The sequence below is a fragment of the Anoplopoma fimbria genome, chromosome 3, assembly GCF_027596085.1.
Source record: "Anoplopoma fimbria isolate UVic2021 breed Golden Eagle Sablefish chromosome 3, Afim_UVic_2022, whole genome shotgun sequence".
NCBI lineage: Eukaryota > Metazoa > Chordata > Actinopteri > Perciformes > Anoplopomatidae > Anoplopoma > Anoplopoma fimbria.
Genome location: NC_072451.1, coordinates 22,002,965 through 22,030,163, shown reverse-complemented (window position 1 = coordinate 22,030,163; position 27,199 = coordinate 22,002,965). Strand labels below are relative to the sequence as shown.

Genomic DNA, 27,199 nt, shown 5'->3' with positions numbered 1-27,199 from the left:
CCACACTACACTTTAGTCCGAGATTTCCTTCTCCCACCTTCCAATGCAGTGAAGTAGAGTTGAGAGGAGAGAGAGGCTGAGATATAAGACACTGTTTTACGCCCCTTGTGTGGGGAAAAATGCCTTTCTGACGGTGAAATGTAGTTGTCTGGTTTAGCTTAAGAAATCATGAATAAACATTTCTCATTTCGTTTGGTTCCTTCAAATTTGAGCAAATTGGCTCCATATTCCTCGTATTTGAGGTTTCTGCCTGTTTCAGCTTTGGAAGCAGCTACTTAAACCCCTACTGAGGACTGAGCAGTGCTGATAAGCACTAATTACTCATCTGGCAATACAGCTGGAGAATAATTACTGCAGTTTCAATACTAAAAACTGTAGCCAGGTTACAGTTAGGATTTGCTGAAAAAGCCTTGCCGCCAATCTAGAGGGTGCAAGCAACACATGATACAGAGTATGTTTCATTACAGCATAATGCTGTCAGCCAGTTAACTGAAAAATGTAGTTGGTTTTATACACTTTTTTTCTCCTATTTTTTTAATTTGAGCAGCAGAATGAGCTCTGGCTGTGGGCCAAATGACCTTAGGACATTTAAACAGTCTTTTGAGTGTGTTGATACCTCTACCCATGCAATGCCAGTCTGGGTCCACCAGCTGACATGGAAAAAGCAGATGAAGGGAAGGTCGACAGCCATCAGTTGGTCCTCGTCCCCCGGGGCCGTGATGGGAACTACGATGGAAACCCAGAACACACAAGGCTCCCTGTCAAAGCACCGACATGAATCAAGTTGCAAAAACATTCTGTGAAACTCTCAATCAAAACTGCCTTGAGATCGACATCCTGGATTGTTGAGTTATTTCCGATAAACAAATTTTGATGTGGCATTTATAAAATGGGCTCTAAAATATCAAAAATCCTGTTTTGAAAAAGTTCATTAAATCTGCAATAACAGATTTTATGAAAACTGGTTGGCAACAGTTGCCTATTTATACATCCATAAGATACAGAGCAACAATTAAGACCGATATCAATGGACTCATATTCCTTATTCAGAAAGCACCTGTTGTTTGCTAACAAGTTCACAATAGTAACTTAAAAGGTGATGACATGTCACTGTTGAGTTTACAGCTTGTTTCAGCTGCCCCCAAGTGGCCAAAACAATCACTTATTCTTGATTTAATTTAGCAAAATGCACCAATTTAACAGATTCTAACAAAAAAAGAACTTGATACAGAAGAACCATATTGACAGGTTTACAATATAATGTCATATTTAGGCTCCTGCTAATTTTTCTTTTTTAGTGGTGCTAATTTACCAAACAAATGAACACTAAGCAACTGACACAAAAAAGGGTATTTTTTTAGGACACCTGATGGTCCGAGGCATTGTTGACTGCTTTCCCCGTTGGTAATCCAGCATCGTTTCCTGTCCCCTTAAAAAGGGGCTCTTCTCTGTCAGGTTGCCATTAAATACATTCATTCTTATACTATTAAATAAAACCTAAATCAAACTACTGTGGAAAAATAATATTAATAAAATGAACACTAATCATCTACAATAGGCAATGCACAGATATTTGTTTTTCTGGAAGCTTTATTGTCAATTTAATATGACGACTTAAAGCAATACTTTCCATTATTTTTCTCCTCTAGCACAACACCAACAAAGAAGAAAAAGAAGACTTTAACTAGGTCATTGCATGACCAAGAGATGTGGGGATCTGTCAAAAATAACTGAGCCAGGAACTGACTGGACTGCTTGAGTGAGCTCATCTCACTGAGCCAGAGCAGAGCATTATTAACAATCACTTACCTGCATCCTCCTCTCTGCTCAAAGAGCTTTGGATCCGACAGGTTTCATCATATCATATATGTACAATCAGACCACAAACACCCAAAAGAAAACAAAAGATAAGTGTAAAGGAAGTCTCTTTCTTCAAACTCAGAGGCCGTTTTGTTTGTACCAAGAGTCATTTTCACGTTTTCTTTCAATCTAAACAGTTCTGAGCTTAATTCAAAATTCAATACAATTCAAAAGCTTTTTCTCTTTACCATTGACAAAAATGAAAATCTCCCCTCCCTTCGACCCCTTTATGTTGCTTGACATCGCATTTAAATTGTTTCCACAGTATATTGCCTTTTTAATATAAAACATATTTTGGTATTTTTTGGTACTACATGAAAACATTAGAAAACATTTACAACAAAAACACAAACATCCTCTCAATCTCCTCTCCAGTGTCCAGAGCAACACATCCAGTGCATTGCATTAGGAGTCCTCGAGGACGTGTTGGAGGAAGTCCACTGGATAATGTGTTCTCCTTCTCCTGTGAGAGTGGGGATTATGTTGGAATATGGGATGGCACCTGCAATGAAAGGGGCTACGTCTGCAAGAGGTGGAACGAGGGCAGTCGGAGGGATCGAAGATTTCATTTTTTCGGAGATTGGCGCTGTCATCTGGGCTCAGAACCTGAGGTGAGCTTTGTGTTTCACCATGTATCTGATAAATGAGAAAGAGAAGAGTGGTGAGTTTGTGCAACTCCATCGTCTTAACGAACATAATTCAAACAGCTGAATAATAAGTAGCACAGGAGTGAAACAAACGGATTGGTATACATAAACATATAATGATAATAAACACAGACCTGTCCAGGGTTTCCCAAAAGCGCAGGAAAACGGGTCGGTCCAGATGACGCCTGTGGCGGCTCAGCTCCAGGACGGTCACATCCCACTTCTGCACATTGGGGTCTATTTTCGCCTCATCATATTTCAAATGAAAGGCTCGGACTGGAAATGAAACATGAATGCACACATTTATATTGATGAATCCGGTTTGAGGGCAGAAATAAACAGGCCGCATTCAGTGTGGTGGCACCTCACATATAAACCTGTGTACTATCACACTGTATTGCGAGAAGTAATACAGATCTTGCCACAAACATTACAAGGAAATATTTTCGAATCTCCTGCTTGTTGAAAATACTCTCATTGAAATACTATTTGTAAAGAGGCTATCTTTTAAAACACTATATTCCACAAGACAGCTAGACGTCTTTCCACCTGCACATCAAAACTAGAATTACTGCCTCGCAGTCGAATGCGTCCATCAACCAGTCAAGAAGCAGTTTACATTCATGTCTGTCAAATAATTTAATCCTACTTGACATTTGTGTGAAATTGTCAAAATTGGCATATAAATACCCAAATACTTGTGGGTGTGAAGTGAAGTCACAGTGACCTTTGACCACCAAAATCAAATCACTTCATTCTTGAGTCCAGGTGGACGTTTGTGCCAAATTGAAAGAAATTCCCTTTAAGCGTTCCTGAGATTTCTAGTTCACGACAATAGACCAGAAAGACTGTCATATGTGTATTTACACACAGACAACCCTGATAAAGACAACGGCATTTACATTAAATAATGTTTTTTCAGTTGATTGCAGGGCAAGAAATCATAGATTTCAAGTTTGTTGATTTATAATCATAACAGTAGATAATGACAGCTAGATTTCATTCCTACACAGAACTTTCACATCCGGCCTGTGAAGATTGAACAAAAGTTTCATTTGTTTTCTGTCTTCCAAAGCTGTTGATTTTCAGTTAACGATTAGATATTTGGTCTATAACATTGTCAGAAATGGGCAAAAATGTTTAAGGTGACATTTTTTTAAATGTCAGATCTACAATCTAAAACCAAAAGAAATTCAGTTTCTAATCACATAAGACTCGAAAAACAGAAAATCCTCCAGTTGGAGGTGCAGGAACAAGCGAAATTTTGTGTAAAAAGATTAGGCTACTAAGATAAGTATTAAAATAGTTGCAGATTTTGCTCTGATTGCATTCTTCATCACTGAAGTTATATACCATTTAATTATTGAAGCCACTCTCTCAACATTAGCCACCACAAGCTGATGCCTAGTTATGTTTGTTACCTACTCAAGTATTGTAACAATTTTAAAATAACTTTTCAGTCCGCATTACTCACTTTTGGCAAAAATGTCGACAGGAGATCCATCAGGCAACAGCCACGGCCAGCCTTTGAACTGCCAGGCAGGACCCTGCACAAATACGGCCACCACTCGATCCCTGCAGGGAGACACATTCACTGGTTGTTGTGGTTGTTGTTGTGAGGAGACATTTTGAGCCCCTTGAGCCCTGGAGTCATGATTGATAGCCGTGATTAAGCTAGCTAGGTATGCAATATTAGGGGGTCATTTTATCATCATTTTATACTTCCTAACCCCTAGCCCCATTCTTCAGAGACAATGCAAATAAACTACACTATAATACCATTCCAGAGAAAATGGAGAAGCCATGTCCATTGCAGTTAAAAGACGAGAGCACAAAAATAACTTGAATAAAATATGTATTTTCTTTCTTTGTCCAGGCCATGGAAACGCTCACCAGTCCTGTGGAGCCAGTTTAAGCGGCTGATCGATGATACGGTAAGGCACAGTGACACTCAGAGTTGTGCCTCCAGGCTGGATCTGGTCTTTGCGCCTCTGAAGCAGAACCTCATTATCGCGCTGGATGCCCTGCTTCTTCTTCTCCTCTGGCGTGACAAACCTGGTATGGAACAAACAAGATTCATAACTACTTTATCTCATTTTGTGTGGAAAAGGTTTAAAGACAGACATTAAAATGTTAATGTTGCTTATTAAGTCATGAATATTTAAATGTGACCTAATGCAAAGGTCCGGAACATCACAATAAATGTCTAACTTGCTCTACGATTTAGAGTCATAATTATTAAAGTAGGCAAGCAGTTGTATTAATGTCAGTATGTAATCAACAACTGTTTATCAAATCAAATTAAGAATTGAATAATATATATTATATTATATTTATTGTCAGATTACACCTTGAACTGGATGAATGATAACGAATGCATACTCTTACAATAAATAAATGTTTCAAACCAAAAGCTTTTGAAATATGTGAAACTTAAAATAAAGAACTTTAGTTTAGAAGAAAATCTATTAACTGAATTGCCTTTCCCCTGCAGCTTTAAATCCATTTTTTTCAGATGTGAATTCATGTAAAAAAAAAAAAAAAGAAAAAAAGCCACATTATCCTTCATATTCTCACATTCTCAAGGAGAAAATTGTGGTTGGTTGAAGCGTGTGGTTTTCCTGTCTACATTTCTCTTTTTGGAGCACGCCACGTGAAATAACTTTTTTGACTGTTGGGGCTCCCTCCCGTCTCTCCCCTTTGTGTGTGTATCAGGCTCAAGCCACGACGATTATCGGAATAAAACAAATTATTGATTGGCTGAGTAGCATCACGTGAGATGATTTACAAGGCATGTTATTGGTCTGTGAAATTTCCTGGACCGCTGAACGAGTGCCGTAAAGGCTATAAAAGCTGTGCCGGTTAAAACAGAAGCGCTCAGTCAAATTGAATAATTTTCAATCGTCTATAGGTTTTATGTCCGGGTCCAGTAACAACAGCGTCTGTGTCCGGAACCAGACAGGGGTCCGCCTATTAGTGACCTCTGTTATAAAGAAACAAAGAAAGATATGATATGGAAGTTTTCCAGGTATTCATTCAGCTAGATTTGTGTCATGTAATGTTGCAGGCCTAAGTTTTTTCTCATTCAACCATAATAAGGAGAGAGATTGACAGAATCTAGACTTACTTAAGATCCTGGAGGAGCTCCTTAGCATTGAGCATTGTGATGAGTGAGGTGGTGGCGGCGGGGATGATGACGATGGGTGTCCGGGACCCTGCCGAGAAAGTCATGATACAAAGTTCTTAAAAACAGGCAGTGTTGGAAAGACAATCAATAAATAAATAAATAAATATATATATATATATATATATATATATATCAGAAGATATTTCAGAAGATAAACCCAGAACCATGAAAAAAAATAGACAAAGAATAATGTCTAGAAACTGTATTTTATATGTGAGTGAAAGCAACTTACCTTTCTTTTGATTCGGTGGAGGTCTGGCTTGTGAAACTAGAGGGGAAAGAAAAATGTGAAAATTAAATATACACATGAACACATATGTAGATAATGTAAATAATGATACAAATGATCTTTGATTAAACTGCTTTGCTATAACTGTTACAGGCCGTAACTCCAGTTATGATATTTTTTTCCAACATCAAGTATTAGGGGTTCAGGTACAGATACTAGAAAAAGGTATTGCAATACCCTGCCGTTTAAAAGTTATTATATATATATATTTTCAGAATTTGTACAATATCCTATCAAGTTGAGCTCCTCTATTAATATCACTGCTGTAGGGCAAATGTGTCACAGTCAACCAGTGTGGTCATCATCAACAACACTAGACTGATGCTGCTTTGTTGTGTGTGAAACAGACTGTGAAAGGGACTTTTGTTTGGAGAAAAGAATCGCCAGAGGACTTTTATCAAGAACGCTTTACATATTTTGTATGGTATGGTCATGTGTGGCGGAAGTCAAAGTTACAGAGGCAGTGACCTTTAAGTTTTATGCTCAAGCCTGAAGTTCTTCGTAATATTTCTCTTTGGGTTTTTTCTGGTCACAGAAAAAAAAAACCACCATATTTTTCTATGTTTTCTTTTTCTTGAACAAAGTTAAATGAGATTTTGATCATGTACCTTTAGACCTGCCAAGCCTGGAGGAATATTTTGCGTACCACCACACACCGTGACATAGATACTTGGATAAAAAAATTGGCAAACATTTTTAAAAAATCACAGTAAACAAGATTTTATTTTTTGGCCGCACTTGGCAGAAGGGCTCAAGCTTAACAGCCTCCAGTCATTCCAGGCCCGGAAAAATAAAATAAGATTCGAGAGGATGAAACTCAAATTTTGGGGGAAATTGGGATGAGAGTCAAAAGAAAGATACCCTGCTATGTTACAACCCCCCCTCTTGGCACACATTCATTTTGTCGAAGTTGTCTTCCTAAGCCTTTTCACCCTCAAAAAAAGGAACAATATTCATACAGGCGGTGATTAAGTCAAGTTATCACTGTGCAACCTTTACAAAAACAGCCTTGTACAAGGTAAGCAGACATATGCATGAAAGTACTTGGATAGGTGGAATCTAACACCAACCTGGACGAGGGACAGGCTGCAGCGCAGGGGTCTGGGCCTTCCGAGCAGAAGCTCCTTCCTGGAAAACACAACGTCCAACGGTCATAATAATAAATGTACAATGCATTCAACCAACTGCTCATCAACACAACCCATTACAGAAAACACAGAAAACAATTTGCTGATAGCTGAAAGAGAAAAGCGGCAAATCTTTGATTTTGAGAAGCTGGAACAAATGTTTCGCATTTAGCTTCTTAAATTACCCACCTGACTAACCAATTATTAGATTTGTTGGTGATTGTTTTAGCACAAGTGGATTTTACTAGCTCTTTCTCCCTGACAGGAAATGAATGTGAAGCTTCAAACTGTTAGAAACGTAAGCGACCCGAGTGTAGCTCCTGTTGTAAAAAAAAGATCCCTTGAAATACATTATTCAAGCAATGTTCCCCTTAGTATGAATAATGAACAGTGTGTGAATATTTTATAAGCTTAATTAAGACTATCCAGCATCAGTAATTAAAAGTCCTATGAAAAAGCTAGTAAGCCTCATTCCCATCCTGTCAACTGATGCCAGGAAAGTTCATTCCTGCCAACCAAAGCAACACAAATATCAAAACTGAGCATTGAGAAAGCCAATGCTCTTAGCCAAAGCTGGGGATGAGAAGATAACATCTGCACATTGTCAGCACTATACAATAATATTATACACACAACTATTGGTGGGCCCCCAAGGTCTGTTGAAATTCAAATGGATCATATATCCCTGTAGCTGCAGGGCAGAGTCTATCAGCACCACTGCAGGATCACTGTCAATTACAGCTAAACTGCTGGTCTGCAGCTCAGCAGCAGCTCGAGCACTTGTACTCTCTGTCCACTTAAAGTACACTTGCACCAAGAGATCCTCTCCTCCACATCACAGCTTCACAAAACAGATTTGTAAAGAATCACCCTTCAGTTGGTTGGTAGCCATTAAATCGGCACAAATACATTAAATCCAATACTTCTGTAACTTAAAGCAGTCCTGCTCATTGAAATGTTACATTACCCCCAATAAAAGCAGATATTATTATTTTTATAGTCCAACATTCATGGACTAACTACATATAAACAATTTACTAATTCAGGTGCCAATACGACATGAAAAAGGATCCAGAAAGTCCAGGTTGAGTTACGGATCCTTGAGCTTGAAGGCATCAGATGCCAAAACACTGCACAGCAATTTTTATTATGAAACAAGATTTTTCAACTCTGGTAGGCTATCATGGTGACAATCACTTGATGAGATGATTACAAGGAAACCTAACCGGAATGGGTGCTTGAACATATTTGATTGGGCAGCACAGCACCGTTGCCGGATAACGCTACATTGAGTTGTGCATCAAGTTAAGCAGGTTTTTTTATTTTTATTTGTTTCCAAATGAACCAGAGCCAAACTGTATCCATTTATGAGCCGCATAAAGAATATAGCTCCCAGCAAATACCAGCATGTCGTAGAGAGAGCTACTTTTTAATTTTGTGTAAATGGAAGACACAATTTAACGTTTTTTCCTTAGTCTAACCGTCATCCTATATAGAGATTAAATTAAAGCATGATGCATTTCAAAAGGTGGGCAGAGTGCATCTGAAAGGATCATGACCACCAATGAGCAGACAAGAAAAAAACAAGCACCCCTCTTCCCCTGTCCTCCTCTTGAAAAAAAAAAACAACTACTCCCAGTCATACTGGGGTAGAATCAAAATGACAAGGCAGACCACCATGGCTGAATGAGCACAGCAGACACATCGCTGTAATTATTTGTTTTTCTAATTATCATCAGACACAAAAGACTGACAGGAAACACATTAGAGACTGCAACTAAACAGGCTTTTGAGAATGCTGTAACCGGACATTTTTCATATTTTCAATTTGATCATGCCATATCTTAAAGTGCCGACATTTCTCCTCTTACTCCACAGCACGGCAAATTGAGATAAGTGCTTTATTCCTCTTTCTGGAGAGTGGGCGTGAATACAAATAGGTCAGCATCCCAAACCCCCCTCCCCTTTAACAGTGCAGGCAGCAACAGCAGCAGCGGAAACGGCATGACGTGGTGGGAGAGAGTACTGCCACCAAGCCAGGAAGCTGCCTCTTAGAACACACAGCTCACAGCACTGCCTCCTCTTCATCTGCCTCCTCCCCCTCTGCTTTCACCCTTCTAGCCCCATCGCAGACAACACAACGATAGCAAAGAGATGAGTGCGAGGGGCGGCTGAATGAGGAGGGGAAGTAGCAACAAAAAATGAGATTGGTACACATGGGGGGAGGGAGGTTAAAATGAGAGCCTGTGAATCGAAGAGGAAGAGCGAGAAGACAAAAAGGATCAGCACAGAAATAGAAGAAATGCTGAACAAATGGAGAGATGTAAGGCTCGTGCATCTTCCCGAGATGATCCCCGTCTATCCACTAATGCTTTGATTTACACAATACGACAAGCGGGGACAGCGAAAGGACCCACGGCTGCAGCCGACTGTCAAGACTCTCTTCTCCCCTTGGCCGGAGGCAGCAGCAGCACCGTTAGCGTCAAGCCTCTGGGGACAATGCGCCAAGGCAGGTGGAGAGACTGCAACACGGGAGCTTTGGCACATGTTCTGCACATACAGACACACTTGTGCATGCATGTGGTAAATAGCTACAAGAGCCTGGAAGATGACTAAATATCCCCGTCTTTCTGACTAACAGAGGATCATTTATCATACCTTGTAGAGGAAAAACAATGAGGAACTGAGTTGTCTGGCCCAAGCCGTTAGCGGTTCAGTTAAGGGCACGTGACAAGAGGGCAATCAGCATGTGAGGATTGGAATTAAATACATGCTGCAAACAATGGATGCCAGAAGGAAAAGAGAGCTTCAACTAAAACGGGTGAGTTTAAAATGCAAAACGCACATTACATTACATTACAGTCATTTAGCAGACGCTTTTATCCAAAGCGACTTACAGGAAGTGTATTCAACATAGGTATTCAAGAGAACTACTAGTCACCAGAAGTCATAAGTGCATCTCCTTTCTTCTCATCAACACAACACAACTCTACGCTGACGAAATAAGTAATGTTGCTTAAACAACGAGCAGTTTTTGTCCAGAGTACTGCACAGGATGTGATGGGTGCGACTTACGAAAAAGGAAACACACATTTTCGATTTCTGTTGACTGCAGCAGAGATAAAAGAGCACCTTTGGATACAAGCTCTCACATACCCAGGGGCGCCGCTAGGGATTTTGGGCCCCATGAAAAGAATCTTTACAGGGCCCCCAACACAGCGGCAAAATTTTTTGATGCTATTTTACATACAATTATGCATTTTAATGGTATTTTTGACTATCATTACCATATTTGTGAAAGAAGAACAGCATGACAGTTGACATGTACAGTAGGGGAAGAACTGAGCACTCTGAATACAATGGAATTCATTTTGAGTCATTTATTTGCTGCACCACTGATTCTTAAATTGGAAATAAACTCTTCCATGAAAAAATAGAAAAAACTAAATATATGTTAGTTAATAACTTAGTGTCATTATTTTTTCTGTATTATAATTTCATCATCATTAGGGGCCTCTCTGGGCCCCCCTCCATCATGGGCCCCTAGAATCCGTCTCCTTTACCCCCCCTTTTCGGCGCCCCTGCACATACCCCTCGTTGTCTTTTTGGGGGTATTTTAAAAGGTAGCGTGTAATTCAGGAAAAACACTGAGAGACCACACTCCACTTCAGCAGCATGCCAAAAAATGTTGGTCTTTATATAACAATTCCTCATGTTGATACTGTTCAAGAGCAAAATGTTAAAGTAACTTCTAGAAAAGTCTGCTGTTCAAACACTGCCCCAATGAAGACTAAAAATGTTTTACCTTTTATCAGTTTTCTCACACTAAGATGTTTATAGTTTGTACAACTAGAATTGTTTCACTAGGATGACGAACGTCTTGCAGGAATGAGTCATAGCAGGAAAGAAAGTGTATTTTGTGTCAATATTCAAGCTTAATTAATTGTATTAAATTTGCTCTGTAAAATGTATACTATAAAAAACGATTATACTAAATGAAACTGATTTAATATGAAAACAAAGGGTCAAGGGCAAAACTCCAGAACACCAACTTCATAATATAATAACTTACTTCCCTTTTCTTTACTGATCTTGATCCAGGAGGGGACGTTTAAACTAAAGACTGAGAAGATAAATGTATCATCTAAACTTAAACCAACAGTAATCGATTTGTATTCCACTTTGAGGTAGCAGAATCAATCTGTTCATATTAATATCTGTTAAATTAACGCATTAAAATCGTCTTAGCAAACAGCTGCGTATTTACACATCAAGCAGTTACACAGCAACATTATAATTCAGTTGTGTTTCTGGTCGCCTGATGAATGCGAACCGAAATATTCTCCCTTTAGCTCTGGTATTGGACTCCACCAACTCCTAAGGAAACTATCTGGCTGCTAAATGCTCTATTGTGTTTACCAACTGGTCGCTAACTTTGTTTGTCTGTCGTTAGGAGCTGGGCAGACAGCGGTCAGTTTTTGTTTTTTTACTAACAATAGCAGCCTGATGAGAGCGATGATAATGAGAGCTGAGCACCGTAAAGGGCGACACCTCTCACAAAAATGTATTCATTTCATCAGCAGCAGCAGCAGCTTAAATGTGACTCAGAAAGGTTGTATCCATCCATCTCAAATATGTCCCCTCTTCTCCTCTGTCTCACAGGAAATGACAAGGCATGCAACGTCAGAGCGGACTCACACCTGACGGTGTTGTCAAACAACACCGTCTGTGAATGTCAAGTGATTTACATGGAAACCAGAAATCATTATTTCAGGGCCAAATTCCTTAAACAATTCACCACACACACAGTCCTCACTTCGACTCCAGAAATCAAGGACCGATCAGCTAACGATTGACATTACATTACAAGCGTGACTGAATTAGTCCTGCTGAAACCATGCAGTGGAGACGACGCCACTGCTGTGCACATACCGCTAAATGTCTCCTCTCACTGCTGGGTCTCCTGGTCTTCCTGGGCCAACAGCTGTGGCTGCCTAAGCTCACAGGTGTGCCGTGGAGGAGAGGCCCTTCTGTGTTGTACGGAGGTAGTGAACTTCATACCACCAAAACCAAAGGTAACCTGAGCGCACCACATTCAGCTTGGAGGTTTGTCATCGTTCCTCAGCAGAATCTCAAGTCTGATGCTAACATCAGCTCTCCTGAGAAGGAGGGCGTCCCCGCTCCTCAAGAAAACCCAAGTTTTGAAAACACTGTGGCAGCCAACACTAGCCAAAGTGTAGAGGGAGATCTTCGTGGCACTATAACCCACGGGCCTTTCCCTTATATCATCAATGAGCCAGACAAATGTGCAGGCAGCAGACCTGCACCATTTCTGGTGTTGCTGATATCCACTGAGGCTCGGCAGGTGGAGGCAAGAATCGCCATACGGCAGACATGGGGCAACGAGAGCGTGGCTCCTGCTCTAGGATTCATCCGGCTTTTTCTGCTGGGGAAAAATGAGGGAGAGCTGGGACTTTTACAGCAAAGGATGCTAGAAGCAGAAAGCCGGAGGTATCACGATATCATTCAGCAGGACTTTCTGGATTCCTACAAAAACCTGACCATAAAGACATTGATGGGAATGAACTGGGTGGCCATTCACTGCCCACAAGCCGGGTATGTCATGAAGACGGACAGCGACATGTTCGTCAACACAGAGTACCTCGTTTACAAGCTGCTCAGGCCGGAACTGAATCTCAAGAAGAACTACTTCACAGGCAATAACATGAGAGGCTTTGCACCCAACCGAAACAAAAACAGCAAGTGGTACATGCCTCCTGAACTGTACCCAGGTGAAAAGTATCCCACCTTCTGCTCTGGTACTGGTTATGTCTTCTCTGGAGACCTGGCGAGGAAAATCTATCGTGTATCACTAAGAATCCACCAATTGCATCTGGAGGATGTGTATGTGGGAATATGCCTGGCTAAACTCCAGATAGAGCCTACTCCTCCACCCAATGAGTTCCTTTTCAACCATTGGCGGGTGTCTTACTCCAGCTGCAAGTACAGCCATCTGATAACATCACATGGGTTTCATCCAAATGAACTACTTAAATACTGGCATCATCTCCAGAGTAACAAACACAACGCCTGCATAAACACAATTAGAGCAGGCAAGACACACGTAAACAGAATGAACAGAGAGAGACCAGCTCAATAACTTGTTATCAATAAACTCTCCTTGTTGTTACACACAAATAATGATTTATATCTCAGATTATTCTGTTCTTAACTTGACACCATGGGAATAATCCATACGTTATTCATTTGGGGATACATTACATTGAAGACTCTAAATTGCCGGTAGGTGTGGATGTGAGTGTGAATGGTTGTTTGTCTCTATATGTCAGCCCTGCGATAGGCTGGCGACCTGTCCAGGGTGAACCCCGCCTTCACCCATTGACAGCTGAGATCGGCTCCAGCACCCCTGCGACCCTTAACTGGATAAGCAGGTTACGGAAAATGGATGGATGGATGGATACATTACAACTTCTGAATATATGTTGTGTAAAAACTGATGGAAGTGCTTTACGATTATTGTCAAATATTTTGTACAGAACAGATGACAAATGTTTTTATACCTCGGAGTTAAATCACTGGAGAGTTTGTGTACACCATAATATTTTACAATAGAATAAGATGTGTTTCACTGTGGGGCAAAGGGTTCTTTTTTGTAATAATGTAAGATTTGCTGTATGTGTTTTATATATGCTGCCTTACAGATACAGTCTACTCTAAAACTAGAGTCGACAGGTTACAGTGCCAATAAATGTTTCCACGTGTAGTCAATGAAGTTATTTCAAAAGGACATGGAAACAGGAACTCTGTTACTAGATATTAAGATTGTTGACAACAAATGTGGGACCAGACACTTTTTTTTTTTAGTACAAAATATATTTCTGGAAATTGCATTTTAAAAAGTACATTTGAGGACTTAATTTAGCACAAAAGTTCCCTTTATTACTTTTGAGGAACTGTCCCATGACAACCGCTGACAGCAGATGATGACGCACCTCTAAAGAAGATCTTACAAATTATCAAAAGGGAAAAACTAGTGCTTTGACAAAGTATTTGAACAAGGAGTTTTTTGATAAATAATCATCTGCAATATGAATATTATGACGTGTGGGGAAAGGCAAATAAAAGAATGGCCAGAAGAGTATAGTTAGTGCAGAAATATACACCTGTATATAATTATAAATGTCCCATATCACTATATGATAACATTTACTGATTGATTTCATTAGTTCTCTAGCAGATCTGAATAATTATAAATGGAACATTTACTGGATGTGTGCAAAGTGAAATTCACATGCAGAGTCGCTCTGGATTAGTCTTCTTACAACACAAGCAAACAGCAAAGGCTTGTTCTTACCGTCACTGACTTCAGGGTCATGCCGTGGTAGGTGCCCATGGTATCGATCTTGAAACCCTCAGTTTCTAAGAAAATAACACAGGCTAAGTTGTAGATTACTGGCAGAACAAAACAGGGTATTTCCAAAGTGTAATAACATTTAGTGCCTAAATATCTATAACCAGTTTGCATTTTTCAATTCTTACACTCAATCAAAACAAATATACAAACTTATCACTACTATTTTTTCATTGGATGTCATTGCTTCTGTATGTATTTTCTGAAAAATAGAATCTCTGTTACAAATGTAACCAAAAGTGCATTTCCTTTTAAAATACAAATATAAATAATAATATAACAAGATTTCGGTTAATTGTGCAGTCGTAGTTGAACGCTGAGTCACACAGGCCTTAGATGGCAGGTTTTTACGGTAGATCGCTCTGTTGGCTCAGTGGTCAGTGGAACATCAGTGGCGTATGCAAATGAAACACACTCAACTATGCACCCTTTTCTACTAAATTGTTCCAGGTATTAAGCAGCCTGAGGAACTGAATTAAGAACTAAATGTGTCGTTGAGCCTTCTTATTTGCAGATAAAATAAGGCAAATTAATCTTATAACTGATTAGAAGTCAGTGTACGACAGGCAATCCAAACACTAAATGACACACACATTAAACTCAACGAAACAGTCTTAGTGCTTTTTTAGTTCACCGCTGTAATGATCTAATGCATAGGAAACTTGCAGTAGCTCTATTATTGATATTTAAAAATGTTTTTAATCAGTAGTTGCAGTAGTATATATTAAACCTACATATAACACTGGATAATAACTTGACCCTGCATAAAACATTTGCCAACACAGCACTCAACAGGCTAATATTGGAAATGGTATATTGTGCTGTGTGCATCTAAACCTCTCATTGTCGTGTGTTTATTGATACCAGGTGTAAATGGGGTAAATTAAATCCAAGTCTTATTGATCAATGATCAGTTAACCATGTTTTACTTAAATGCCCCACGCACATACACCCTTCTAAACCTTCTAGACTAAAATTAGCTACAAAAGCACAAAGGAAGCTCACCCTCTTTTCCTTTGAATCGCTCCTGATCGTATCTGTTGTAGGCAGCTGGGACAGGCTGCTTGTTTCTTAGGGACGGATCCTGGAAACAACACGAAACACAAACAATTCATTACTTTACATACCTGTCAGAACATTGTTTAGTCAAAACCTTAGTAGTCATTTATAGACTTGCCATTGCAATTAATGAGTTAAATAATTATATGTACATATATCAAACAGAATTTCGTTCTCACCACTTGAGTAGTGTTTTGTGCTGGTCTCTGCTCTGGTGCTCGCCCTTCTTCTCTGGCTTTCACCGACTGAAGGATGGCGAAGATGTTCTTGGAGAAGTTCTGCAGAGGAGCAATACAGATAAGGTATGATAAGTTTACGACCCTTGCACAAAATTATTATCATTTGGTGAACAACACTAAGGTCTAAGGGTCCCAACCTAAAGGCTTAAATGTAAACAGATAAACCAGATGAAACTGCACTTTATCAGAATTGTTTAAAACACACCTGTATAGTAATTACTATGTGCTTTCATGTTTCCTATTGTATATTACATAAAACATTTAACACACTGCAATGCGCCTTCTAAAGATATATTAGAGTTTAGCCATCTTGGTTCAGACATTAGATTTGGAAAGTGATTTATAGGTTGCAAGAATAATTGATTTAAGCATACAGCCATTCAACACTATAATGGTTTTTAGAGGAACATGTCAAAGTCCTGAAGTGGCCCAGTGAAAAACCTTTTTAGAGTAAATACAAACTGGGTGAAAATCACTCTATGACTGCCATCTAGTGGTTGATATTTTAACTTCGCTACGCAAGTATTTACACAGTTGGGCTGGGAGTCCCAGGGAGTTCAGCAGGTTTGGTAGTAAAATATGACAGCTGCTTTTGAACTCAGGTATGTACAGCAAGGTGGTCTCAAGTTAAGATACAAACGTTTCACACCAGTTCACATCACAAAATGCTTTTCTGGTGAAAGTCTAAATCAGTCGAGGCACATCTCTCAAAAGATAGATGTGCCTTGACTGTAGGCACTGCTGCATAGTTAGAAAAATGTCATAATAAATATCTTGTAATATACATGACTTCCGATGTTGAATTGTTTGTTTTTAAGATTCTAACAGTAAAGCCTCCCACTATTCGGACCAAATCTGAAAAACCTTTGACTATCGATGCACAATATTGGATATGCTGATATTTTCGTTTTGGCCGCTACTGTTGGTGCACATAGCTTTTTTCCCCCACCTAATTGCAGAGAACATCATGGATGGTTTTCCATTGAGAGGTGCAGTGACATGTCCAAAATGGAAAAATGTAGGTCTATTATTAATTAAATAAAAATCAAGAGATATTTGGACACAAAAAAAAAACTATCAAATTCTAAATGTTATAATTCTACTTTGTTATTGTCATCTATAGTGGTTATTTGCATAAAAACACAAACCAACTGATTAATAAATAAATAATTGAATTGAACCAAAAACAAAAGATATGCAACACTACAATGCATTGCTTCCGCATAGTTGTTGGATTTTTGGAGAGAGAGAGTAACAAAGTAGGTACTTTTGTCACACAAAGGGTCAGTGCAACAATGCTTTCCTGATAAAAAAATATATAATTTCGGACTTTATTCATTAAATCTCATTTACAATCTGTGTAATTAAGAGGTCAGACAGAATTCAAGGGCCAATATTGAGGCAATGTGTAGCTAAGAATACAAGAAAATCCCAGAATGCGCATGGTAATCAGACAGATGTATTTGAAGGGACAGTCTAACATTTTAGGAAATGCAATGGATTGTTGTCAAGAGAGGAAAAACAGTGTTTACATAGAAATATAACTGTGATTGGATATCATTATCTTGAAGTGGACTCTGACCTTTCCAGTGCTCTGGAGAATGGTTGTCCTGGTCCTCCAAACTCTCTCTCTGCTGACAATGTCTCTGGTGACATCCACCTCAGCGTCCACAAAGCTTCTCTGCTTCAGGGTTATGTCATCATCCAGATCTGTTTTGATGGTGGAACGTTTCTTGGCCATAATCTTGGCTTTGATGGCTGCGATTTTCTCCACTGACATGGCCTCAGACAGCGATCTGAAAAGAAAGAGAAGTTAGGATTGTTTAAACAGCCCACTGCTTCAGGGGACTGGTCTGTGGGTGTCATTATGAAAGTAAACATGACATGGAGCAATCAGATTAATATTGATCACTTAATACTGACACTGTTGTATGTTGAATAAAAATCACAACGTATCTAAGTGGTGAAATAATCAACATTTGAGAGATTATTGCTTCATAGAGAAAGCATATTATGTATAAATGCAGCTGGGACAAATCCATTATACCTGATCTGGTCAGTCTGCACGATGCCCTCTTTGTGGCCTTCCAGACGGGCAGCCAGGCGCTCCTTATCCAGACGCACTCGTTCTTCATCCTTAAGAAGAAAGCAGTGTACGAACCATTAGCAAGTTGCTGAATAAAATAAGATATAATATCTGACCCCATGATTTGCCAGGCTGGCCACAATAATTATGTTTTATTTACTGCAACAAATTGCATTTCATTTATAACAAAATGTACACACTGAGCTGCATTGCCCAATATGTGTACGAGTATATAATTTGAAAGCAACTTTTAGTGGAAGATATCAGTTTACCTCAATCCTGGGTTTTTTGGCTTCAGAAGATACCTCATCAGCAGCTCTTTTCACTAAAAAAGCAGAACAGTGGTATTAGTTCACAGCACAAGGTCCATTTGGTTTATATACCGACTTTTCTGCCCTGCCTACTACCTACGACCAATCTACTATTAGCCCTTTAATAAAAAAAAGATCTGTGAAAATATGACCTGCTTGCAGGATTACCAGTTAAAGGGTAGTAGAATATACAATTTATTCAGTTGTAATCAAGATTTCAATAAAAACAAATAATCTAAACAACAATTACTACTGCGGGTGAAAATAGCTCTTCAAACTTGATGAGTTGGGCTTACCTTGCGTTGGCCGTTGCAAACCTATTTCTATAGGTGCACTTCTGTCAATACTTGTCGATGTAGCTGGGAAAAAAGAAAATTAGGAACTGCATTAATAAATTACCAATTAGACCAACTTCAGCTAGGCTCCTCCTCATAGGGCTTTATCAATTAAAGCTGTCATAATGTTAGAGTCATTCAAAACCAATTAGAAAACAGGACAGAGCAGTACAATGTGTTGAAGTTAAACACACAAATACATTCTTAACATCCTGCACATAATAGAAACAGAACTCAAGTGTTACTTACAACTCTCGCCATTGAGATATGACAGCAAGCCTTTTCGATCAGGTCGTCTGACAACAGGGATGTTCTCAGTCTATCAACAACATAACAGCATGTCACCAAAAAACACTTTCAGGGCATTTGTTAAAAAAAGAAGAAGAAGAAGAAGCTATACGAGACAGAAAAGGAGTCTGGAATAATGGATGTGTTCAAACGATACTGTAACTGACAGGTTAAGGTATTTTGATAGTTACTCTAGTCACTTACTGCAGCTCTTCGCACATACGATGGATGTGGAAGATGCACATTGTTGAGCAAGAACAAGATAGAGTCCAAAGTATAGTACTCTTTAGGTTGCCCCTCTTTACCAGTACTGGATGTAGAAACACAAGCAAAAAGAGCATTACAAAAACAAACCTCAACATCATGTTATAGTCATAGCATCATGTTATAGTAGTTTGTAGCACTTATTACATTCGTATTAGTCTGTTGCAATTATTGTTTTCGTAGTAATTTGCCTCTGCACTATACTTTTGCTCTGGTTTATGCTTTAAGATGCTTGTTTAAGAAAGGAGATGCACTTATGACTTCTGGTGACTAGTAGTTCTCTTGAATACCTATGTTGAATACACTTCCTGTAAGTCGCTTTGGATAAAAGCGTCTGCTAAATGACTGTAATGTAATGTAATGCATAGGACTAAATGTTTACTGATTCTTGTTGCACTTTTAAAAGAATGTAAAGTGCATATTATATGGATTATACGAAGTAAAGACAACGTGGGTTACTTGACTGACGTTGATCCTCCAGCAACCTTGCCCGTGTCTGCACTTTGCTTATGAACACGATAAACTGACACCATGAACAGAAGTGTGTGTGATCCACTGGACCCCCTGGCTCAGTGGGCTTATGAGTTAGCATCACATCACTATGACGCGCAGCTAGCAGGACAGCTCTCACCAACACATTGGAAGTTTGAAACAAATATATGCAAGTTGAAACGCACATGTGCTAAGAAAGAGACCTCGCGAATAAAGACACGATTGGTATGCTACACGTCAAAGTAACCACAGAGGGGTTAAAGTTTTAAGTACAGCCGCGAAGAGCAGAGTTGGGTTAGCATGTTAGCATCGAGCTAGCTAGCGAGTCTTCCGCCGTAACCAGCGCCGCATTGAGAGCTCCAGCAGCGGGCCCCTCCGCAGCGATTTAGAGACACTTTGGCGCTGACATACCCCCAGATTATGTAGTTGGTCTTCACATTTTTCGGCCAGGAGAACTCTCCAAATATAACTTCATCTCCTTTAGCGACGATTTCCTTTTTCTGGATGTTATACTGCCGAAGAACACTCAACACATCCGCCATCTTCACTTGTCTTGATGTAGTGTGTTTGCAAGGTCCCCGGTTATCAACATCATGGGGCCTCGCAAGATGCCTGATCTGTTTCAAACTTTTTTTTTAGACCGCTTCTCAAAGCTAGCAGAAGACCACATGTATTTGTCCATGTATTCGAAAGAAATGTCATAGTTGAGGTTGATAAACGTAATACTTGATATTAATTAGATGGTTTGTTGACACTGGCAAACACAGTCCCAGTGCCTTGCTCAAGGACACTTCAACAGAATAAGTTGAATAATCCTTTATTAGTCCCGCAGCGGGGAAATTTACAGAATTACAGCATCATAGGGTATAGTGCAAACAAGAGACATAGTAAAAAAAAAAAAAAAAAGATCAAAAATATGTATTATAAATAGCAAATAAGCAATAAAAACAGTAAAGAATCCAAAATAACTGAAATATTATATATAATGGACACTATTGGTCACAGTCGGTGATATACCCAACCACAAAACAAAGTATGTTAATTTCCAGGAAGACAGAAAAACTACAGTATTTGAAGAGCAGCTAATTGTTTATTAGGGTTTACATTGCCACTACATTCCAGTACTTACATGTTAAGCACAACGGATGCAACAGACAACATGATGGTACAGAAGTTAATCACGGTGGTGAAACATTTGTGATCTACCATACCTCATAATAACTATCTCTTGTGCCAGACTTTCTATTACAATTGTTGTATTAAGGATCATATGATTTAAACATTTTAGCTTTATAGCATTTTGACCTTTGGCCTAACAGTGGACATTGTCTTACAATTGAAACTGACAGTATTGGCAGGTCTGGACAAAAATCCTTCACAGTAACATTTTGAGGAATTTATTCCTCTTTACAAACAGTCAGTTACACCAGAGTGAATGAGTAACAAGTTAAGAGAATGCTGTCAGCAATTAGTGTTGTCTAAAACAAGAAGCACCGCTGTAGCTGTTTGCTTGCATTTCTCAAGGATGAATTGGCCTCTAACTGCAAACAGTGTTTTTATTCAGTCTTTGAAGAAATATAAAGGATTTTACTTTAAATCTCCATGGTTGCTGATGTTTTAGAAAAAATACATTCAATTCACTGTTTTCCAGGGAAGGTAGCAGTAATAAGTGATTTTGCATAACGAACAATATTACATAAAAATATGGAAATATCAAGGTGCTAGCGGATTCATTCTCGGTAAAGAGTTGTTAAATAACATGGTGCTCCCTGGAGATAACAATACAGTGAAATAAAAATTGTGAAATACACAGAATTCAGACTGAAATGTGAGAATAAGTCCATTTCTCCAAATTAAACAGTCTTAACAGCAACATTTAAATTATTGTTTCACAAAGGAAAATTCCAAAAAATCCCTTTCAAAAATGTATCACATGTAAGAGCACCAAGGATATCATTTTATAGGATACATTTGTCAAGGGCAGAACAGACAACTGAAGTTTTAAAAATCAAACTGACTAAGAGGAAAACAACTGTAAATACAACTCAAAATTTGACCTAGGCTAAAGGAAAAGTTGTGTAAATGGAATTCTACACATGTATATCTGTTCATCATTTATAATAATGCTACATAGGACCGAGGGAAAGGCTTTCAAATTCAAAATGCCTCTACCATTACATCAACCCTGCTAAAATCATATCATTGATACATACCAGAAACAACAGCAAATCCTCATACAAATAAACCTACAGTTGCACTAAGCCTCAAACATTCTGACTCTTACATTGTTCCTCTTATTAAATCTGCCAACATCTTGCTATACATGAGTATCATAAGTGTCTCACTAAAAACCATCAAAACACTTTCCGTACAGTACTGTTTGCACTTAAACTCTTGACATTATGATATGAAATGACATATCATGTCGTATCACTTTCTTTTCAAATTTCTGAAAAAAATATATGAACATAACATTTCCAGTGTTGTCCAGCCAGCTGGACCCTTTGTCAATGGACTCGTAAGTTATACGATACAAAAAAGGGAAATCGGAATTGTGAATGTCAAACATCAATTGGGTTAGTGTTGTTTTAGGGCACTCTGCATGCTAAGTGAGCCACGCTTGTACACTGTGTGCCTTCCTTTGTGCTCTAACGAAACAATTAAGAGACAGACCCAATACTTAATCAGATCAGGTCCAGGGCTAGGTTACGAATGACACTCAAAGCTCCAAGGTCAAAGCCACAGATGCTTAGTAAACCCCTGTCCTCTGTGTCTGCAATGGCATGTCCGATGGAAGTCAGCCCGCACATCACCAACTTGGAATTGGCTCCTGATTTCTGTTGAGAAAACACACGTACAAGAAATGTTTCAGTTTTTGGTCATTGTTTTTGCGGAAAGCATGTGTATGTTTGCTCTTATTTATTTAATGATTTAATTCATTTATTCGACAGATCTGTTTAACTGAGTTTCTCCACAATTTTTTTTTGAAATTACACAAAAGCTCCACTTTAAATCTTGTGTTTACGAGATTCTTGGAAATAAGTAATTTGGCATGAAAAAGTATAAAATAAAGACAATCGACTAAAGAAATCTTAATCAACTGAGACCAAAACGTCCAATTAGTCAACTATGGATTAAGAGGAGGCAGCCCTACAGACCACATTACATAAATAAATTCCCTGTCTAAGCAGACACAAATCTATATATTTACTTGTCTATGCATCTTTAGAGACTCCACTGGGCTGGCAGTGAACGCCCACAATGGGTTGTTGGTCAGAATGATGAACACATCTACAGCTTTCCCATTCTCTGTGGCCCACGTGATGGGAAGGGTACAGTCTGTGCTCCCACCCGGGATCTGAAACATACAAGATGGTGGAAAGGTCAGACAAAGAACTCAACAGCAAGATATGTTCAGTAAAGTATGTATGAACACAATACTTGTTTGCTTCTGGGGAGAACTACATTTCTTAGACAATTTGTAACAGTATGTACTCTGTAGTCACAGATGGTTATGATTGACAGTTACCAATAAGTAACTGTCAATCATGTCCTATTCTTTGACGCCATGACGTAAAAATAGTTAAAATAGTTGTTGTTTTTTTTCTCTGTCTGTAAATATAATTACATTACAGTCATTTAGCAGACGCTTTTATCCAGAGCGACTTAATAATTAAATAATATTTCAGTTATTGTTGGTTTTTTCTGTTTTTTTTATTGCTTATTTATAATACTTGTTTTATTTTATTTTTATTTTTCATTTTTTATTTTTATCTTGTCTTCTTCTACTATGTCTCTTGTGTGCACTTTACTCTACGCTGTTGTAAGCCTGCAAATTTCCCCGCTGCGGGACTAATAAAGGATTATCTTATCTTATCTTATCTCTTACCTTAACCACTTCAAATGTTGCTTGTGCGAGAGTCATGTCAGCAGAGACGGAGCATGGAACCAAAGCCCCTTCAGAGTAGGCCAGCACATGCGTGTCTGCTTCTGTTCTTGCAAAAATCTGTGCCAGACACAAAGGTCAAAAGAAACGCATGACACCACTATAACTAAAATACCTGTCACACAAATTCACATGCATACACAATGCTGCATAAAAAAATAAAAAAAACAACTACACCCACCGCAGATATTTTCACATAATACAATTGGCACGTCTCCCAGTCAATAACTCCTGGACGGCTAAGATAATCGCACTGCGGAAGGAATTTCGCAGGAATCTATAGTACGTGTCAACAGACCAATTCCTTCACCCAGGCTTGCCTGAAAGATGGGGCGGCCCGAGCCCTGCTTACAGACACAGCTGTTGCAACTAGGACAACAATTACCCGAACACTGTTCAGAGTCAAGGTATGTAGCTCTAATTTTGTCTTACCATGGTAATAGCTGCAGCGGCAACAGCAGTGCTGACTGACGTTCCTGGGACAATGCTGCTCAGAGATGTGCTCACATCTACTGCCACTACGAAGCGTTTACCCAAAGGCTCCACATTCTGGGGACAGAACCGCAAAAGTTCGAGAGGTTAAGTCTTCTTTGATGGTCACGTATGCTGTGAAAAATAAAAAGAACCTACCTTAAAACTCTTATAAAAGGCAGAGTCCATCGCTTTGAGGATGCCACTGTCTGGTTCCCATTTTGTTTTACCCTGATAGCCTTGGCCTCTTTTGTAGTTTTCAGAAGACAAGAGTATGTTGAAAGGGTTGATCTTTGCCTGGTGATTTCAGGACAGGCATTTAGTATGTTTACTTAAAACCCCAACTGTAAATCAATTAGCAAGACCCTACCTTCCTTAGAGCCGTCTCGCTCTGTATTCTGTCACATACAGCTTGTGTTTCCGAACTTCCTGGTTCAAGAATTTTGTTTGACGTCATCTTACCCAAGATCTTTAGCACTGATTGGAGAGGCATTTCCTTCAACAAAGCACTCCATACCTATGGGAAAAAGCACATACACCCTTTCAGTTGCACTGATTAGAGTAAAGTATTTCTAAATGAAAAATGCAATGCTGTTTAGTAGTTGCTCTCAAGTGTTGGAAGGCAGAGCTTCCCACCAGCACAAACCAGCCAACTCACCTGTTTGGACTTCAGGTGGTCTGTCAGCAGCTGTTCCCTCTCCAGTTTGTGTTCCTCTATTAAATTGATGACCTCTGTTTCATCACAACTGTGCTTGACCTTCTCCACCACCTCAAGATACAAAAGCACTTTGACAACCTCTTCTGAGTTCTCTTTGTCAGAGTAAGCAAGCTGGACTTCTTCCCATCCTTTTGTAACATATTTGCTGATCAAGGCAATTGCTGGAAAAACAAAAAGGTATGACCATTGTAGTCTTCCTCACTTATAAATGTACAGGGTCAGGTAAAATAAAACAGTAAATCTTACAACATAGTTGCAATGCAGTGAATAAGAAACTGGGCATGCTTTGGTTTGATTTTTTTTGAACAATCATTCATTTCACTTTATGGCCATATTTGAGGCTGTAACTTTTAGTGTTTTTCTGTCTGTGTTGGTTATGTCATTGTAACCAGTGTTTCACTTTTCTATTGCCATTTTTTGGTTTATCATCATACCTTTTGAGGTATTTTTTCCTTCTCTCTTTATATGACTTTGTAGCATTTGATAGATGATGACTGTAATAATTAAATGAAGCTCACACATACTGCTAATTTGTAAGTAACATAGCTGCCTTTCTAATTCGCAGTTGTCACCGCCTGTGTTTCTGGAAATATGAAAAACAATTGAAAAAAAATTGGTATTCATAAGAAGATATTCATATAGAGACCTTACCATGCATATTTAGTAATTTTATAATGTGGTTCCGAGTAAACTCACCTTCATTAGCAGGTTTAGTGTGAGACAGCCTTAATAGATCCTGGTGTGACCACCCCTCTCTCTGTTTACATTTGGTCACAGCTGCAGCCAGACTCAGGGCATCTTGCTCATTGTACCAGTCAGACACTGCTTTCCTCAGGGCACGTCCCCAAATGCCACACTTCATACCCTCTTTCAACTCCTTCTTTTTCTGGATGAAGCTAAACAGGTTGGCAGGGTCCCGACAAACTTCCTTCAGGGCTTTGAACGCTGCCTGTCTGGTCTTCAGCTCTGAGTGCTGGGAGCACAAAGCCAAGGCAAAAAGGGAGGGGTCGAGTGTGACAGCTCGCCCGTCCTGAGTGAATCTTTTTATCTCCTCCACCACCTCAGCACCTCGGCCCTCCTGCAGCAGGGACAGCAGACCCGTGGCGCTCTCCATGCCGACGTGACCCTCTTCTCTAGCAGTGTATACGTCTCCCTCCGCGCCGTAACAGAGGAAGCGGCATAGTCTGGCTTTGTCGTTGACCTCCCATGGACAGCCACCACCTGTTGCGTTCAGGGTGTGGTTGCTCGATGAAGAACTTCCCAATGGCTCCATTGTAACGCTAGATAAGACAAGAAACAGAAATTGATGAGAGGGGAATTGTATTCACTTGGATATTCATTAGCCACAGTGACTGGCTGATACTTAATGAAAGAACCCTTCTTTACCGTGCCTCAGATACATCCTACTAGGATTAAAATACATCAGTGGACAAAATGTGCCAACCACAGTAGAGATTTAATAGAATGATGCCATAGTTCATTTTTCAGTCATGGTTCTGGTTTGAGGTTAAAGCAACTGTAACTCAGAGATCAACAGCCACCCCAAAAGTCTAAATTAACATGAATACAAGATGTATTTACTGCGTTTGCAACATTACTCATTGCCTCAGTGCATCGACAAAAATAACTTTAAGCCGATTACAGGACATGATGATACACATCCGACATATGCAAGACACAAGCTGAGCTGTTGATCGAGGATGCTGGTAAATCCTCACTGATATATCACTTAGCACAGTGGTTCTCAAATGGGGGTACGTGAAGGCACTCCAGGGGGTACGTGAGATTTAAAATATATATATTTAAAATTAGCATCCATTCAAAAATCCTTGTTATTTAATAAATATTCAATAAAATATAAGTGTAAGTTCATAAACTGAATTCAATGCAACAATGCAATCGTCAGTGTTGCCAGTTTAATAAATCAGACACTGATGGTGCTTAGTATTACATCTTTATTTCAACCAAAAATGCTTTGCACTGGTTAGGGGGTACTTGGCTGAAAAGGTATTTCACAGGAGGTACATCACTGAAAATAGGTTGAGAACCACTGACTTAGCATGTCAACATTTGCTAACTTAGTTATGCTATCAGAGGAGGACAGTCTGCACGCCCATTTAAAATGTTATATTCTAACGCTAGCTTTCGATGTTAGCCACACTCCTTAAAACCACAAACTATCAAGGCTCACATCTGAACTTTTTCCTGGCTGGACACCGGGAAGCTCGGCTGGGCGCAGCTTTGGAGCAGCTCGTCTGGGATGGGCAGCTGGCTACCTAGCTACGCTGACCTTAACGGAATAATATAAAATAATCAAATCAAAACCTATCGGTCAACAAATATGTTCTAAAAACATAAACATACCGAAATATTGCCTTATGTGCACAATGGTCAAGTTGTTGATGGAGCTAGCGTTAGATTCAAAGAGGCCTCTCCTCTTGCCGTCAT

At 39.3% G+C, this 27,199-nt stretch overlaps 3 protein-coding genes across 3 annotated transcripts; 1 reads left to right on the top strand and 2 right to left on the bottom strand.

Moving 5' to 3' along the window:
* Positions 1-1,581: 1,581 nt before the first annotated feature.
* Positions 1,582-20,200, bottom strand: cdc73 (cell division cycle 73, Paf1/RNA polymerase II complex component, homolog (S. cerevisiae)). Its single transcript, XM_054596123.1, has 17 exons — positions 20,028-20,200; positions 19,065-19,170; positions 18,822-18,891; positions 18,534-18,596; positions 18,199-18,251; positions 17,888-17,976; positions 17,423-17,636; positions 15,781-15,879; positions 15,548-15,626; positions 14,486-14,550; positions 7,054-7,111; positions 5,927-5,962; positions 5,635-5,722; positions 4,401-4,562; positions 3,982-4,082; positions 2,642-2,783; positions 1,582-2,496 (listed from the first exon to the last, which is right to left on the bottom strand). The coding sequence occupies exons 1-17, from the start codon at positions 20,156-20,158 to the stop codon at positions 2,460-2,462; spliced, it is 1,593 nt and encodes a 530-aa protein (XP_054452098.1). The 5' UTR covers positions 20,159-20,200; the 3' UTR covers positions 1,582-2,459.
* On the top strand, positions 9,342-14,069 carry LOC129088869 (beta-1,3-galactosyltransferase 2-like). The gene is made up of 2 exons (XM_054596124.1): positions 9,342-9,931; positions 11,773-14,069. The coding sequence occupies exon 2, from the start codon at positions 12,008-12,010 to the stop codon at positions 13,268-13,270; it is 1,263 nt and encodes a 420-aa protein (XP_054452099.1). The 5' UTR covers positions 9,342-9,931; positions 11,773-12,007; the 3' UTR covers positions 13,271-14,069.
* Positions 20,201-20,701: 501 nt separating the features above from the next.
* On the bottom strand, positions 20,702-27,199 carry ro60 (Ro60, Y RNA binding protein). The gene is made up of 9 exons (XM_054596066.1): positions 27,116-27,199; positions 25,448-26,031; positions 24,692-24,912; positions 24,404-24,550; positions 24,193-24,330; positions 23,995-24,111; positions 23,506-23,622; positions 22,828-22,974; positions 20,702-22,453 (listed from the first exon to the last, which is right to left on the bottom strand). The coding sequence occupies exons 2-9, from the start codon at positions 26,022-26,024 to the stop codon at positions 22,301-22,303; spliced, it is 1,617 nt and encodes a 538-aa protein (XP_054452041.1). The 5' UTR covers positions 26,025-26,031; positions 27,116-27,199; the 3' UTR covers positions 20,702-22,300.

Bases quoted from the DNA above. Each gene is read 5' to 3' on its own strand.
- LOC129088869 (XM_054596124.1), top strand. From the start codon at position 12,008: ATGCAGTGGAGACGACGCCACTGCTGTGCACATACCGCTAAATGTCTC.
- cdc73 (XM_054596123.1), bottom strand. From the start codon at position 20,158: ATGGCGGATGTGTTGAGTGTTCTTCGGCAGTATAACATCCAGAAAAAG. The intron at 5,723-5,926 runs GTAAGTTGCTTT...CTTTCTCGGCAG, and splicing joins TCCACCGAATCAAAAGAAAG to GGTCCCGGACACCCATCGTC. The intron at 4,083-4,400 runs GTGAGCGTTTCC...GTCTCCCTGCAG, and splicing joins AAACTGGCTCCACAGGACTG to GGATCGAGTGGTGGCCGTAT.
- ro60 (XM_054596066.1), bottom strand. From the start codon at position 26,024: ATGGAGCCATTGGGAAGTTCTTCATCGAGCAACCACACCCTGAACGCA. The intron at 24,913-25,447 runs GTGAGTTTACTC...TTGTTTTTCCAG, and splicing joins CACTAAACCTGCTAATGAAG to CAATTGCCTTGATCAGCAAA. The intron at 24,112-24,192 runs GTAGGTTCTTTT...TTCTGTCCCCAG, and splicing joins CCTTTTATAAGAGTTTTAAG to AATGTGGAGCCTTTGGGTAA.